The 17,915-nt window shown below is 37.1% G+C and overlaps 1 protein-coding gene across 6 annotated transcripts in view; it reads right to left on the bottom strand.

The window, feature by feature from the left end:
- The window catches only part of CFAP47 (cilia and flagella associated protein 47), a 354,600-nt gene that overhangs the window by 289,023 nt on the left and 47,662 nt on the right, over positions 1-17,915 (bottom strand). For all 6 annotated transcript variants that reach the window (XM_053934673.1, XM_053934672.1, XM_053934674.1 and 3 more), the window contains exons 27-33: positions 12,660-12,760; positions 9,130-9,258; positions 8,129-8,378; positions 7,126-7,332; positions 6,345-6,438; positions 5,650-5,790; positions 3,035-3,230 (exon numbers count right to left, since the gene is read on the bottom strand). In XM_053934673.1, the coding sequence (XP_053790648.1) occupies positions 3,035-3,230; positions 5,650-5,790; positions 6,345-6,438; positions 7,126-7,332; positions 8,129-8,378; positions 9,130-9,258; positions 12,660-12,760 (1,118 nt within the window). The remainder of the gene's footprint in view (positions 1-3,034; positions 3,231-5,649; positions 5,791-6,344; positions 6,439-7,125; positions 7,333-8,128; positions 8,379-9,129; positions 9,259-12,659; positions 12,761-17,915) is intronic.

Genomic DNA, 17,915 nt, shown 5'->3' with positions numbered 1-17,915 from the left:
TGGGCTCTTAACTGGCCTGTACTTCACCACTTTGATTTTGAGGATGTTACAGGAGGCTGTTGAAAACTTTTCCCAAGCTGAGATGAAAAACATCCATGCTCTCCCCCTGTCCACTGAGGTGGCCATATCATCATGGAAGGTAATTAGGTTGATCCAGCATGATTTTATCTCTGGAAATTCATGGCAGCTAGTCACAAAAATGTTCCTGTACTCTGTATACTTGGTAATGTTTGGAAAGATTATTTACTCCATCAGCATCCCAAAAGACAAGGTGAAGGTGACTGGCTTTGAAGCTTCCTGGATTCTCTCTCCAGATGGGAATGACATCTCTTCCCAACTTGCCCCCCTCAGATTGTCCTGACCTTGGAAAGGCTGTTGAATGTGACACTGGCCTCTCAGCACTTGGTGAACCCCATTGGGACCCCTGGGCTTATGTTTGTCCAGTGGCTCCCCACTCTGATCCTCCTCCACCAAGGCTAAATCTTCCTTGTTCCAGACTTCCCTGTTCATCTCAAGGGCCTGGGATTGCTCAGTGCTCAATCTTAAACAGCAGTGACCAAGGCAAAAAAGAAGGCACTGAGTCCCTCAAGTCTCTTCTGTGCTCTTTGCCTTCAGATTCGTTGCCTCATTTGGCAGAAAGAACAGCACAGGAGAAGACACCAATTCATTCTGAGGCAGCAAAAGCAAAACAAGCTAGAGGAAAGTGAAGGTTAAACAGAGGATTCAAAGAGATATTAAGGCAGGTCATCTCTGAAACAAAGCAGTGTAAGATTGCACTACTAGACGCTTTCACAACGCAAAGGCATAACAGCAAGACTATGAATTTCACAATTTTTCAGATTTTTCTCTCTTTATTTTGGATTATTAGATCTTTCCCAATGCTCATTTATGCAGTTTGGGGAGAGAAATGGAAATAGAAGCAAAGAAAAGGGCATGCTTATGTGCATACATTAAGTCTTTGTGTGCCCTACAGAAAAGAGAATACAGAATGCATGAACCAAAAAACCTATAAAGAAGTTGGTATATCAAGGCATTATCTGTAACTTCCCATATGCAGGAAGTATATATAAACTCTGCCTTTTCGTTCTGATCTTGAACCTCTCTGAAAGCAGAAAAGTGAAATTAAGTGAAATTGTAGGTAGGAACTGTAATGCAGATAACTGTCCCCTGGCAGTAACCACAGAATTCATCTTCACCTGTGACCCAGAGTCAAAGCTACAGTCAAATTTGCAATAATTAATATATCAACCTAGTGAGTTATCTGTACTGACAGCATGATTTAGCAGAAGTTATTATTATTTTCTGAGAACACCAATATTGTAATTAAATTGTTCTTCTAGGGTGCCAATTTTGGGGAGCCTTTAGAACTAAATAATTGAAAAAAAAAAAAAAAAATACTTTACAATTGCTGATAACTATATGATGACTTATTAAAAACAGACCCCTCATTTTTTTATTATAATTCATTACCTACTCTTAGGAATCTAAAATAACACTTTCAATAATTGGCTCCTTCAATGCATCCTTAGTACATATTCCACTTGGACATCTGCAGCTTTTTAATCTGGTAATATCCACTAGATCTGCACTTTAGGATTCAGATTCACTCCTTAGAGACTATAACTCAATTAAAAGTTTAATGTTAAATAAGATATATTTTGGCACTCAGATTCTCCCCACTGAGCTCCCACAGACCAGAACAAGGCCAGCCACACCTCTACACCCAGGTATTACTGGAGCCTGCAGTCCAGAGAACATTTGGGGATGAGGAATTTATCCATTCAGCATTTACAGTGAGCCACAACCCTGGCCAGACAGAGCCATTCTCTCTGCAAGTTGTCATCTACACAGAGGGGCTCAGAAAAGCCCAGTTGAGCAGTGCTGGCAGCTGTAAGAAAGCTGCACTAAAGCAGGCACAGATAATAAAAAATAATGTATTGCAAGTACACCCAGGGCATGTTATTTAACTAGGGAGCTCCCTGAGTTAATCCAGGCCCAGATTATGCAAAACCAACTAGTTAATGTTGGATGCAGGAGGTACAAACTAACATTTCAATCTTACCAGCAGAAGTATTAAAAGTATTTAAGAATAGCCATTACAATTTGCTTCTACACAGTAAAATGAGAAAAGCAAAAGAGAGTCAAAACATATGCAAGATAGAGATTCTGCCCAAATGAGACTTATGGAAGATGGCATCCAAATAGATTATCCATAATTGAGAGAGGTCAGAAATCGCTTGAGGCATAAAATGATACTAGGAAATTTTTTTCCATAAGTGGGTTGTGAGCCATTCTGGAGGTCATCCCTGCTTATCACCAGACTGGCCTTTCTTGGTGTTCACCACACACCCAAAATTACTGCTGAAAAAGGCAATTAAGTTAGGGTCAAAAAGCAAAAGGAAAAAGTCATGAAAGAAAATAGAAGTAATAATTGCTAGTGGTTGAACAGTTCATCAGATTTGAATACCAGAACTGCCTAGATCTGTCTTTAATGGAAAGGGTAATTTTATCAAGCCTTAGTCAAGCAACCATGGGAGTCAACCCGCTGTTGCAAGTAGGACAGGATTTGTAATCTGGAACCTTGGTCTCTACTGCCTTCCCAAATGTCACTGAATAAAGGACATACAAAAATATTCTAAAAACTCTGAAAAGCTAGGTCTCAAACATGTCACTATAAGCACACATAGTAACAACTGTGTCTGACTAGAAACAGGAATATGAAGACAAAGTAATTACTGTTAGCACTTCCTGGCAACATTAATGGAAAGAAGAAAGTGAGAAGGTTCACATCACCCTTTATGCCTCGTTAAAAACTATAAGAACACACAGAAGAACCACCATGAAGAGTGCTGATCAAAAGATGCTGATCTTGGAACATAGAAACACAAGGAAAGGAAATACATATGGGTAGGCAATACCTTATACCAGAAAATACTTTCAGTGGCAAGTTGTCACAATAACTTTGTGAGTAACAATTGCAAAAGTCTACAAAAGGAGCATTAGAAGAAAGAACATAGTGAAAGAATTATCTCACCTCTTTGACTATCTTTCCACACAATTTTTCGATTTTTCTCATAATGTTTATTCAACCAGATGAGGATGGTTCGTTCATATCGAGAATATATATTACTGCATAAAGGTTCTGGTTTTATTCCTGGCATGTTCTGCAAGCTTTCCAAGCTCAATGGGTCAGGAACAATACGGGAAGAAACGCGTGGAAGAACAAACACCTGAAATGATAAAAAATGTTTTAAAGCATGAACTGTAAAAAAGAATTTCGAGCTGACAGATAAAGAAAAAAACCAAACACTTCAAACTCAAAAGGTTTTCTAATTTAGGAAAGGTTTAGGAGATTGCACTTAGCACCCACATAACCACTATACAGGATGGTGAAAGGTCTCAAGGGCAAGACAAACAAGAAGCCACTGCGATCATTTGGTTTGTTCAGCTTGGAGAAGGTTGAAGAGTGACCTCACCACAGTCTACAAGTTCCTCAAGGAGGGCAGAGGAGAGGAAGGTGCCCATCTTCTCTCTCTGATGATCAGCAATACAGACACAAGGAAATGGAATGACGCTGCAATAGGGCAAGTTTAGATCTTAGGAAAAGGTTCTGCACTCATTGGGTGGTTTGTCACTGGACCAGGGAAGCGGTCATGGCACCAACTCAGTCAGAGTTCAGGGAGCATCTGGAGAATGCTCTTAGTTATATGGTTTAGCTTAGGTAGTCCTGTGAGGAGCTGGGAGTTGGACTCAACGCTCCATATGGGTCCCTTCCAACTTGAGATATTCTCTAAGTATTTTTTGTTTTCAACTTTTCTCCAAGTTTTGCTGAACCCTGTGAATCCATTAGGTCATCTGTATTCCAAGAATTACTGTGCATATTCTACCCAAAGCTCTAATTGCTGAACTACTTACTCTGATGTCCAGCACAATCTATAGAAACATTCAAATTGTATCTTTCATGACCCAGTTGCTTATTTAGGTCCAAATTACACTGATTGTTTCTCCTGAAAAGATTCTAAAAGGTCTAAAATAATATTCAGGGCAGAATTGGTTTCCTGGGCTGCAAGTGTACATGGGTGGCTCATGTAGCCTCTCATTCACCAGCACCTCCAAGTCCTTCTCAGCAGAGCTGCTCATAATCTGTTCATCCCTCATCCTGGATTGATACTGGAGATTTCCTCAACCTGACTGATATAAAACCTGATTGAATCAAGCATTTCAAGCTACCTAACTTTTAGGATTTCATTTCATCAGGAGAAAAAATTCTAAACCCAAATAACAAAACACACACGCATACTATTAATTTTGGTGGGGTTTTGCTCTGTGCAAGTCTGTCATGTACCTATGAATACTACAGCAAATTGAAAGAACAGCAAAATTACTTGCTTTCTGGTAACTATGATTGCATTTTTCCAAACCCGTGTTCCCATGTGTCCTTAAGTCATCTGTGTCAGCCCATGTACACATGCTGTTTCATCTCTATGTTTAATTGTGCTTTCCCAATCAATAATCACATAGAGAATAGCTGAGGTTGGAAGGCGTCTCTGGAGACTGCCTGGTCCAAACCTCCTGCTCCAAGAACAATCAGAGTGTTTTTCCAGGATAGCATTCCACTGGGCTTTGGATATTTCCAAGGACAGGAACTCCACAACCCCCTCAGGGTATCCATCCTAGTGTGTGACCACTCTAATAGGAAAAAAGGTTTCTTAAGTTTAAAGGCATTTCCTGCATCTCAGTTTGTGCCTGGTGCCTCTTACCATGTCATGAGGTACGACTGAGGAGTCTGGCACTGTCTTCTTTACAACCAACCTCCCCTCAGGTACTGAAACCCATTTCTTAGATACACCCCTCCACCCGAGCCTTCTCTTCTGGCTGAAGTCTCAGCTCTTTCAGTCTCTCCCTAAATAAGAGATGCTCCAGTCTCTTAAATCATCAGTGGGATCCTTCACTGAAGTCACACACCCGTACATTCTTGTCTGACTTGTACTGGGAAGCCCAAATATTAGCTATATTTTTAATCTCTTCTCCATCCCTTGGAACAGAAAGAAATAATTTTCTCTCTTAGGCACATAAATGCACTGATCATTGATGTGCACATAAGTTTTACTTTGGAAAACATGACAAGATGATTTTTCTCAACCATCAGTAAAAATAAAATTGAACAAAATCTGAGAAGTCTTTACTGACCAAGTTGATCATATTTATAAAGGATTATAAAAAAATGCTTAGTTGTTCAAAAATTCCATTCAATATAAGGTGATAAATGTTACAGTTTTACGTCTAGGTAATTATGTCCAACGAACATAATTACACTGCTTCTAAGCAGGGTAACACAAAAGCATGACAGAATTTTCTTTACTTACACTAATATTTATATAACATTTAATTCTATAAAATGCAGACTGTTCTAATGTAACATTTCCTAGCTGAAACATATTAACACACTTATAAAGTTTTTAAGAAAATTAAAATATTCTCACTCTCTCTTTTTTCCTTCTCTATTAGAGAGAAATACTTACAACTATTTCATTTTAAAGGTGTGTTTGGAAAAAAATTAAACCTCCAATATACCACAGATCTTTTTCAAAATAAAGCTTTTGGCCATCAGTTCCCCAAAATCTGGTAGTAAATATATCTACAATTTACCTTGTACATCTGCAGCAGCACATCTGTCCAAGCTCGTTTGCTCATTGTCTCAAACGTTCTGCTGTCCAGAACAAAAATACGCCTGCCACTTAACTTGCCCGAGCTTCTCATGCTTCCTCTCTTCACTTCAGGTACAAAACACTTCAGATAAGAGATGGTAATTTTTTTTCAATATTCATTTCATCAGTTTGGAGAGGAAATTCACAAGAGGACAATAATGAATCAATGACCAAAATGGGTGATAACTCTACTATAGTGCAGTAGTGACCAACATTAGAACCATCTGCAGTTTGCTGTTATCACCGGAATAAGAACCATAATAAAGAATTGACAGGAGCTGAAAGCAGCAATCAGGAAACAGGGAAAACACACTAAATACTTTACTTAAAAATGGTAAAATCTGTATGATAATCTGATCTCTACTTTAAAACATACCTATTGGACATTAATATCAGGTATTTACAGTATCAGAAGGAATTGAAAAAAAACAGGGAGACCAATTTAAATGTTGGAGTGAGTTTAAATTCCTAAATTCCTACTGTAAATCTCATACAGGTGCTTAGAGTTATGCAGTCCAAAACAGTCACCACAGTAAGAACACTCATAGTCCACCAAGAACTTCCACTAGTATTCAAAGGACTGAAACTAAGCACATGGGCTTTGTTAAAAAGAGAAAAACCACCAAATCTACCTACCCTTAGTCCAGTATTCACTTCAGTCCATATCTCGTAATCTTCAGGTGCAAGCAGAAATTCTGGCATAACATGAGAAAGATATGCTCCTTTGCTTCTGAAATCACAAAGCAGGAAAGTTAATAGGAAACATTATTATTCTAAGAGAAATCAAATTTTTTCAAGATGCTAAATCTTTGTGTAATCTCCTCTATCTGAATAGCCTCTGGAGTAGTGATCCAGCTCCATTAATTGCTTAGAGGATCTTCATGGATAGAAACTCCTGTTCAAATCCTATGGCTACAACCACACACTTAACGAGCATATAAATCTGGACAGATTGGCTTCGTTTTGAGCACTGCTCCTCCATGAAACATTTATTATAACACAAAACATCAAAACAAATACTATCCATTTCCATGTGAAAGCCAAATGAGTCATCAGGTTCCACCAAGAGCATCAGCGGAATGGCAAGATCATGAATGAAAAACTTGATCTGTCCACTGAGCCTGTCTAAGAAGAAAGGTTACAAGTTATCTTTTGCAATTAAAGAACCAGAGTTCCTGTAGAATTCCTGTGTTGGATATAACCTTACCAAAGGACACTCTGATTAGTGCAAACTGCAGATAACCTTGGTAAAAATAGATTAAAGGTTATAATACATACATCTTATCTCGCAAAAAGTAGAAAGGAAACCCTAAACCCACTGTATACCATCCAGTTAGAACTAGGCTTGAGGAATACTAATTTTAGAAATTGGAAAGAAAAGGTGCACACATTGGTATCTCATCATATTTGCACTTACTTAAGGAAGGCGAGCAATTCAGAATGCTGCCAGTGGAGTTGGAACATTCTTTCTACTGGATCATGGGGCAATGCCTGGCTTGCAGCAATGCCTTGTATTGGTTGTCCATTCAGATTCAAGAGCATATCATAAAAATACTTATCTTTGTCAAACTTCCATTTAGAAGTATTTTCTTCTGCAAGAGTTAGCTGGACTATGCACACATCACTAGGAAAGAAAAAATTTTGATATTGTATTGATATATAATTTGATATTATTCTTCTAAATGCACAAAATGAGCTACAATTACATGTATTACAAGGTTAATTTAACAAACCATGAATTAAAAATAGCAGCAAGGAAGGTTGAAAAGTACAGCACTTTTTCATTTTTACAGAACTTTCGTAATAATGTAAGCATTTTGAACTGCATGGAATATTTATTCCTTCATAAATAAAAGCTTTCTGACAAACATAATTTGGATTTTTATCATGTTTATAAATGTCTATGTGATTGTTTCCCAGGAGAGTGGCTTCTTCACTATTTAGAACAAAGCTAGATAAAATCAAATAAGTGAGGCCACCACAACTGATATATTTCCAGGGTGCTTGCAAGGCTCTTGATTATAAAATATTATTTCTCATTTGTTTCTTGATCTTTAAATTATGTGGGGAAAAAAGACATATTGTTAAAGAACTTACTTATGCCACCGAAGAAAGGACAAAGGCTAGAACTGTTTTCAGTCTCAGAGGAGAATCAATTTCAGTTAAGGTGACATATAGTTTGAACTGCACATTCAACATACACTGCATTATGATACACAGTGTCATAGTTGAAAATGTATTTTAGAAAGTAAAAATTAACACCTGGATAAGATTTTCATATAAGCACCACATAGAAGCTATAATTTTGATAGAAAACTGCATTAGAGTGTGTTCATATTCCTTAGATCATACCCAAACCCCTTGAGTAGATCTGTTAGCCTGAGACAGACAGGAGTTAGCTCTAAGCAGGCATGAATTACCATCTCAATGAATAAGGTATTGAAATGGGATTTTGTCCCTTAGACCAGCCAAAGAGTGTGAACCAACTCTTGACAGCATTTAGGGTCTTTTGAAAGAAGAGGTACTCCTCCTTATCTTCATCAGGAAAAAATGATAATTCACACTTATTTCCTTTCCCATCATTTTCACAGTGAGTTTCACTCTCTTCATTTTTTTCTTCGTCCTCTTCACTTTCATATGCATCACTCTCACTTTCATCAGTGGTACTCTCTGAAGGATACACACAAAATAAAACATCCAGAAAATTTCTTATTTCCTCATTTTTGTCTAGTACAAAAAATATTTTAACACACAATTGTTTCCAAAGAACAAAATCTGCCAGACAATAAACGACCAACTTATTTTAGGAAAAAAAAAAATTAAATTACATATACACATCTTAGGAATAGAACAAATGATATATTGAAGTCTAATTTCAATTTCAAAAAAAAAACGATTATTCAACCAGCAAAAAATAAATTCAGGTATGGCCAAAAAAACTATAGCCAGAATCTTAAAAGGATCAGTCTGACACACAGTTCCAACAGACACAGCTTTGCCTGTCAGTCACTGCAAATTCACTTTAACAGTTATTGTACAGGTATAACTCCCACTACATCTATAAGCCTTTGGACTTTTCTCCCCTGTTAGGCTTTTCACTCCTAAATTCTGATCTGTTCATAACTTACATATTTTAAAAACTGTTAGTTGATAACATCAACAACAATATCATTGCACAAAAAGGTAACTAAGAAAACAAACAATGGTTTTCCTTATAACACAACTAACTTAGGTGACTCCATCCTTGAAGGTGTATTTTAATATCACTGTTGCAGTTTTATTAATGATGCAAAAATAAAATTAATTGATACCCTTGTGAATAAAAAAAATCTTTCTGGGATTTAGTAGGAAAAAACAATACAATGTGGAGAAAAGAGGCTTATTCTTTATAAGATCATTGATTTTATGTGCTGTACTATACCTGATTGAGAATCTTCACAGGTTGAGCCACTAGTTGCACCTAAAGAACTTGTGGAATAGCTATGAGAAGGTGATGGTGGTGTAAAACATGGCTGTAAAACAACTTCTCCAGTGCTGAAGTCTTCATTGTCTGTAAAAAAAGACTGAAGTTGCAGCTGAGAAAACATATTTTACTGTCTGTGCTCTAACACATTATAAATATCTACTTCTATATTTTTCTAATTCATGCTTCAATTAATCAAGTAACAGTTTTTATTTGACTCATAAAATCTTACTTTGGTCGTGTTGTAGTTTGACATAAAAGTGAATTTTTTTTTCAAGAAGTTAGGTCAAACCAATCAGTAATCAAGTTTAGATATTGGCACCTAGAGTGACCACTAAAAATATAGACACGCCTCTGAGAACACAGGGGGTTAAAAGCAAAAACTCTTAGGGGAACTGTCTCTTTAGTTCCGGTCAGAGAGTGCAGACTCTCCCCTGCCCAGCCACAGGCTGGGTGGGGAGGGGAAGCCACGCGGCCAGCTCCTGCAGACAGAAGAGTAAAAAGAAGCAGAAATGCCTTTGTTCCCCCCCTCAGAGAGAAAGATAGCCTGATGGCACCTGGAGATTTACCGGCAGAGGAGAAGGAGAAAGGGGGGGATGATGCCCAGTGTGGGAGTTGAGAATGCTGGGCAGAGATTTCAGCCGTCCAGGGAGTCTGAACTTTTAACCCTTTCCTGAAAAATGAGGGCTTTGTAAAATATTACTCCTCCTCAATTTATAGTAGAAGAGAGACAGTCCGGGACCTGAGATGCTAGAAGAAGAAATTTTTAAGTAAAAAGAGATAATAGAGTAGCTTTTGGCTGGACTTTTCTTGTTAGCCATAGACTAAACCAAATTCTCCTGCAATAGAGACTGCATTTTAGGGGGATGCAATGGTGAACCAAGAGACCTGCTTCAGCAGCTGAGAGTGACAGGAGTGGAGTGAACAGAAAAAAATTAAGGAGGATGTGGTGATACCCTCTGTCTTCAGAGAAGAAGAAGAAAAGAAGATCTCTGTTCTTAGACCTTCGGCCCCAGGGGAGGAAGAAAATAGGGGGGACTGTTGTCCCAAAATGAGAAACAAAACTGTTATTTTTCTTTGGTCCTTTGCAAAGCATCCTTAAAAAGAAACCCTATGAGCAGTCTGTCCATACACAGTAGTGTATGGAGAGTGTACACAGTAGTGTAAAAAAGAGAGTGTCACACTAGCAGATTTTCTCCAAGCAGTTACCATGTGTGACATAGAAACACAAAAAGTAGCAACTGTGTTTCCTGGGGGGGGGGGGGGTCTATGGCACAAGAGAGACTTCTCTCTCCCTTAATAGACTGAGTATTGATTAACTGAAAGGTAGTATTTTGATCAAGAATCCCGGGTGATGTTTCATGGTAGTTGTTTTAAAAATTGGGAGGAGGAGGGGTGTTTTAGAGAGTCTTCATCCTAAATTTAGTGTGTGTGTCCTCTGTAGTATTAGTTTAATAAAGTTTTTTTTCCTTTATTATTAAGCTTGGGCCTGCTCTGCTCTGTTCCTGATAACATCTCAAAACATTTATTTTAAAAAGTGTATTTTCATAAGGACGCTGGCATTGTGCCAGTGTCAAACCATGACAGGTCATTAGACTGGGGTCCAGAAAAAAATTCATGGATTTTTAGTTTTTTTTTCCCCATTAACTGTATATTTTACAGGATGCAACTTCCTGCTTGTTGAAAATCCCCTATCAGAACAATGCTAGTACAAGAATTCTGTGTCATGAACAAAATACTCTTAAGGACTTCTTGTTCATAGCTGTGAACATTATCAAGCTCTTTCAGACTTGACAACACATATTTTACAAACAAAACTCAGAAGTAAACTTTATCAATCCATCAGTTCTGAAATAGTAGATGTTCTGACATTCTCATGCTGGCCTAAGATAGGATTAAAGGACTCTCTGTTGTCAGTCCAAAACTAAAGAGGCACTGTGGTTTCCAGAGAAACAAACACACCGCTAAGAGAAGCAAGAGCTCTCTATGATTATCTTTTAACTTTTGATTGCTGGCACTGTTATTTTTATCATCTGTAGGAAGTAAAACAAAAGCATAGTGTCAGAGTGGAGGCAAAGCCTTCCTGGATACCTTTCAAAGACACTGTGTTGTATAGATATGGTTTGGTCACATTAAACAGCATTCAACACCAACACAGTCTATACAAAATCACATAAAAAAAGACTCAAGGGATATAGCAGTAATGACTTGCTTCAAAACTACCACAAATTGGTGTGTGAACAAACCAATAAGCAATCATTGCAGGACAGAAATATCCCAATATTAATGGGAGATAATTTATTATAAAACCATCACTCCATTTTTGGCTTAATCCTCAATGGAAATCTACAAAGCCTCTTTAAAAAAAACAAGTTTGCAAAAATGGTATATTGGTCACAAAAAAATAAAGAAAATAAACAAAAAATTACACATTAATAAGAAATAATATTTTCCCCCTTCCTATCTTCATTTAATTGTACTATGATCCCTGAATGATGTGGTACTTATACCTATCTTCTTCCATTTGGGTGAAAAAGACCAAAACATTACCTGTCTTCTTGCTAATCCCTTTCTCAATTTCCCAAGTATCAATTCTCTTTTCTATTAAATACTCTGACACACTTACTTTAAGTTAATGTAGTCTTAGAATTCAGTCTTGGATGTTAAATCTGTCTCAGATCTAAGGACTTACTTGCTTACCTGAAAAACTTCTCTATTTCATCAAAATACATCAGATCACATATACAGCTATAAAAAAACAATCATTTACCCCACATTGAACCTGCTTTAAGCAGGTCTAGATGGCCCCCAGGGATTCCTTCCAACCTGAATTATACAGTGATCCCAATCTTGCCATGAGCACAGCCACACACAGAGATCACAGATCACTGAGGCAGCAGAGATGGGTTCAGGAGCAGGGACACAGGCAGAGATTTAGAGACAGAGACAGGCAGAAGGAGGCAGGGAGACTTATTGCAGATAAAAATATTTCTGCTCTCTGACCACAGGTTTTTATTATGCCTTAAAAGATAGCTGTGCACTTCTCCCTTCAAGGACAGGAGTTAAAAAACCCTGAAAACTATTCCAACAGGCAAATAATGATCACATTTTAAAATAACATCATGTGGTTTCTCTTTTGCTTTCTTCAAAACATGAGATCACGGTCTATCAATAAAATTCAAATTAAATTAACTTATTTTCTAATGTTTTGGCTGTTTTCCCTATTCATATTTAAAATGCTTCACAAACATTCTGTAAGATTTTGGTTTGTTCAATATTTTTCAATAAATATGACCTAATCAGTTATATAACTTGTCCTCATTTTCAACAAGAAAACTGAAGCTATTAAAAAGTTTAATTGCAGTGTTCCACTGCAAAAAATGAGGGAAAATGCTATCTTGACAATCACATTCCTGTTATCACCCTGAACACACTGATAATACTAATGGACATAATATAATTTCAGAGGTAGAGTTTTGACTGCTTACTGCTTTTCCAGATAATTTTTTGATCAGAGCAGTGCAATGCCAGGTATGGGTATAAAGTGAGAAGACAATTGTCTGCTGTTCCAGCAACCTGAAATGAGAACCTGTTGAAAACAAAACACAGAAGTTACCATTTTCTTTTTACTAATGGTAATCAAGATATTTTTTGGCACAAGAACAAAAGACAGAGTGAAGGTATCAGAACTCCTTCATTCGTCTCTAGTGGCTGAACAGATTACACAGGTGGGACTGCACCTTTCAAAATGCTGAAGTTTGGTACAGTATTTTCACTTCTTAGTTTTACTGTGAGCATGGGTGTATCATCAGTCTGAAAGAGTCAGCAGAGATTTAATGAAATAAATTAACTCTGTATTTCTAAAAAGAAAAATTAAAACTACTAAAATTACACCTGACATTTAATAAGTCTCCTAAAGATGCCTGCTAACTTGCTAAAAATATGTCCTACAACTTTTGTAAATAGAAGTTTTCTTGAAAAGGAACTTTTATTTTGATGCAGCATTTATTCTATAAGACTTCACAGAAATGTCAAAATAAATATTTAAAATTAAATAGATTCAATTTAAAAACAATAAGATATTGACTGCAGTTGCTTGAATATAATAGAAATTGATGTCCATGCTCTAATGTTCACTTAGAGTGTCTGCTCTACCTGCAGCAACTTTATTGATGTACAGCAATCCACCTTTTAACCCTCTTCTTATACTTCACCTCAGTCTCAGTGTGTAGTCAACAAGCAAATTATTGCCATCAATGCAATGCTGGGAGGCATCTGTATTTATGTTCTGAGCTCATTGCAACTGACAGGTAATTAAACTGAGCCTAGTCCTATGTTATTAAATAGCTTGGTTTGTAGTCCTTATTTACTTATTAACTAACATTAATTTTAATTAATTGTTTTGACTAAACTGTCAAAAGTAAAAAGAAAAATGTGTTTTAATTATTCAAACAGCATGCCGATTCAAACAGCATCCATCTTGCTTTAATAAATTGAGAATTACGCATATTGAAAGTATACCTTGCACAGAATAAATGAATATATTTTCTATTGCCTTGAAACAACCTAAAAGAAATCTATATTTATTGCAGATTTAGAGTAATCTTAAAAGCTATGACAAGACCTCTCAGATTAATTTATTTATAATATGACATAATTAGATTTTACTGCTATTTTTTTGTGGAATAACATAATCAAGGAAAAAAGAAATGTTCTAAAAGTACCAGAAAGTAGTTTTGTTTCCTCCTTCATACTTCACTCTCCAAACACAACATTCTTGGACATTTCTCTCAAGGCAACTTTAATAAATAGAGAAAGGTTCCAACAAAATCCATAGCAAACTTTCTCACAGGTAAATATTCTCATTGGGATTTCAATTTGATATCTAACAGTCATTTAAGTAAATAATCCAGCTCTGCAATGATTTGGTTTGCTCTTAGGAAATGTTAATCCTACTGGAACTTGGCTGGGGGCAAGGCAAGAGCTCTGGCCACTTGCACTGTGCAGAATAATATTTCTTTCAGCAAATGTAATTTCTTTCTGCTTTTATTCAGCAAATACTTGCAGCAGCAGAGCATCAGCAGGACAGATGGCTGTGGGAGGTAGATCCACACCTACCTATGTGCACAAAATGTACAACTGTACATGCTCAAAACAAGTGTCAGGGCTTGTTTGTTCAACCTTTACCAACCATTTAAAGACACACAGAATCAATAACTGCAACACAGAAAGGTTTGCAACTTCCAACTCATGACTTTACTGTGATAAATGACAACTGTCAATACTCTGCAGGCACTCAGGTGAACTTCAGACAACCGAGTGAGAGGCAGGAGGGGAAGAAAGCTGTACAGAGCTTTAAGAAAGACAGCTCTCAAGTCACATGAAAGCAACTCAGATGTCTGTATTAACACACTCAGCCAACTTCCTGATTTCTCAGTTTGAGGTGAGCACCTCAGCCATTTCCATCCTAAATACCAGTTTGGAATTCGGGGAAATCTTCATTCATGCTCAGATTTGCACAGTAATGTAACACAGAAAAGCGTGCTTGAGAACAACTGCAGTACATCTGAACCACTTACACAAATTCCATGAGTGAAACTACTCAGAGCAAAGGAAGTAACTGCACAATGTAGAATATAAAGAACAGCCCCACAACAGAACACCTGTGTACAAATAAACCCCTCAGAGCTCGTGGTGCTGCCACAAGCAAAATTCCTGCTCCTTGGATGTGCCTCGTTGGCTGCTGCGGTAACACAGAAAGAGACATGAACACGGCCAGCCAACAGCAAACACAATGCACATATTGAGGAGGAGGGGATGAATCCTGCAAGTCAGCAACTGATTCTGCAGCTGATATTGATCATAAGGATTTAAATTCCATGACTGTGGCTGCAGTGAGCACGACATGGTGGAGGTCAGGACTGAAGGATGTAGAAGGGACTGAAGAAGCTGCTGTGTGGGGAGAAACTGAGTGACATGAGTGTTCAGCTGTGAGAAAAGAAGGCTCAGGGGTATCTTGTCTATGTGTACAAATATCTGAGGAGGGAGTAAGGAAGAAGGAGACTCTTCTCAGTGATGCTCAGTGAAATCACAAAATGTCAGAGAGTACAAATTTAAATACAGGAAATTCTCTCATCATAAGAGAAAATAAAAACAAACCAAAACCAAAATCATGAGAGTGGCTAAACACTAGAAAAGTCTGCCCAGGGAAGTTATGGAGTCTCATCCTTGAAGATACTAAAAAAATTAACTGGGCAATAGAGTTGATTCTTTGAAGAGAGGACGAGATGATCTCTGGAAGGTCTTTCCAACCTGAGGCATTCTGTGATAATAAATATCAACTCACTTATTGGCCACCTGTCCACTTATTATCAGTTAGTACTTATTACAGTTTTTTCCCAGAAATGCTATTTGAAATAAAATTCAAGAATGAGTCCATAGCTAAAAATTTCATCTGAGATTCAAATAACACCACTCCAATCACAGGGACATGTGGCAGAAAAGCGAAGGTGCTAGAAATTAAGTATTTATCATATGCCTTTGAGGAACTGAGTCAGAGGGCACTAGATAGAAGAGCATTCACTATAGCATACAAATGCAGAAGAGAGATTACAAAGACATGTGCATTCTGTATATGTAAAAGCATCTTGTACCACTGACTTCTACTTACAACATCATTAATGAAACGATGGCACAAAACTACAAGCACAACATATTTATTTTGTATTTGCAGCAGAATTTAATTAAATATAAGAAAAGTCTATATTATTCTACTGGAATGAAAGGCACTTGTACTGATAGCAAATGTGAAGTCACTAAATATGTTAAATTATTCAGTGTATTTGGTTTTATAATGCTCACTAAAGCAAGTAAAAAATTTGTTATCTACATGAACCATCATTGTCGCTGCTACTCCAGTGTTTATTCCCTAATGTATATTTCCAAAGAACACAAAACAGGAGAATGGACATTAAATATTTTGTGTTTACCAACATCTGAAACCTGCTGATAACCAAAAGTAAAGCTCCAACTGTGATGACAAAATAATACCATTCAACACTCTAAAACAAAGCTTATATAGAAGTTCTTTCACTTCTCTTAAAGAAATTATGGGGGTTTTTTCATTACTTTTTTTGTTTAATGTTTGTGGAAAGACAAAAGAACCCAAATCAAAATATATTTATCCATTTTAATTTCAGATGTTTCCTAAGTACAAACAAATGGTTTGTTTTGTATCAGTGTGCCCCAATGTTCTAATCTGTCAGCATAGTTAAATAACCCTTCTTCAATAGTATTCATTAAGAGATGCAGAATATCACTAAATTTCTAATGATTAAAAAATCCAAATCCATTAGCATCTAACTGACAAATTCCTGTAGCAATATAATTTGCGTAAACTTAAAAAAATATTTAAGAGAAACTCACACTGCCAGTTTAGGAAACAATACAAATTTCTTGCAGAACTCATTAGTGACAAAAGAAAACTTTACCTAAGAGTGTGGCATTTTACAGATCTTTAAGAATAAAGAACAAGTTAGATGCTGGGAAGTTGCAATTTAAATATCAATAAACACCTGCCCTCCTCCCTCCCTTGAAAAATCCTAGAACAGATCCAGAGATGATGGAACTGGAAAAGGAAAAGATGACCCATGCCAGCTCTGCCATGACTATTCACAAATAAGCAGTTCCCCATGCTGAAGGGTCCTTATCCTTTGTAGCAGAAGCTCAGGCTTCCCCAGCAACCAACATAATACAACAATGAATAGTGGCTGACACATGATTTCATGGTATATGTAAGACTTATAGCTGGGAAAGCATCCACATTTTTTTCTAGTAGCAGCAGTGACGTTAGCGCTTAATTCCTGAATAAGAGATGCTTCAGCTGTCAGGGACCATCACAATGGCAGAAAGCCACAAGCACAGAAAAGAACGGAGTGATTAATGGGTTTGGACCATCCTTGTTTTCAAAAGCACTCCAAACTATCTGAGGTAAAATGCCAACATATTCTTAGGTCAGATGAACGCTGAAAAGCAGCATGCAAATATCAAGAACTCCAATGTTTCCTAGCTCCCTGCTTTCTCATGAAATGTGAACGACATTGAAAGAAATTGACAGCTCCTGCTCTCCCAGGCATGCCAGCAGAATACATGGATTTGACATTTGCCAGCAGTGCCTATTAAAGAGCTGGATGGTTTGGGCACGCTTCCCAAGAGCAAAGGGAATGTTTTCCCCTGCGAGACACTGAGATCTGAGGGACTATCAAAACAACTGGAACCAATCCATAATTGGGTTAGTGACTGTGTCTCAGTGCTATCATATTGTTATTAGAGGCTACATTCCCTGACATTCTCTCTTCCTGAAGTTCCAGCCATGAATAATGTGAATAAATTCAGAAATTTCATGAGTTTCCATAGCTTCCCAGTGCAAGAGGGAGAGGGAAGAGAGATCTGTAGGAATGGGAGAAAAAGACCTCAGCACACTTGTGTCATCAATGACATACCAACTCATCTACACATGTGGGGATTTTAGCATATTTTGCAGCCCAGAGCACCATATTCTTTGATTGTTTCTTTACTTATTTTCAGAAATAGTAAATTAAGTTTTATTTCAATCAAGATGGCAGAAAAATTTATTTTCTGCAAAACTCTTTATATAATCATCAAATTAAAATATATAATAACAATAATCAGAGAACAAATACATAAACATGCCATGTTTGCAGAGGGTTTTTTTTGCAAAATAT

The sequence above is a fragment of the Vidua chalybeata genome, chromosome 2 (genome assembly GCF_026979565.1).
Source record: "Vidua chalybeata isolate OUT-0048 chromosome 2, bVidCha1 merged haplotype, whole genome shotgun sequence".
NCBI lineage: Eukaryota > Metazoa > Chordata > Aves > Passeriformes > Viduidae > Vidua > Vidua chalybeata.
This window is presented reverse-complemented; position numbering and strand designations above follow the sequence as displayed.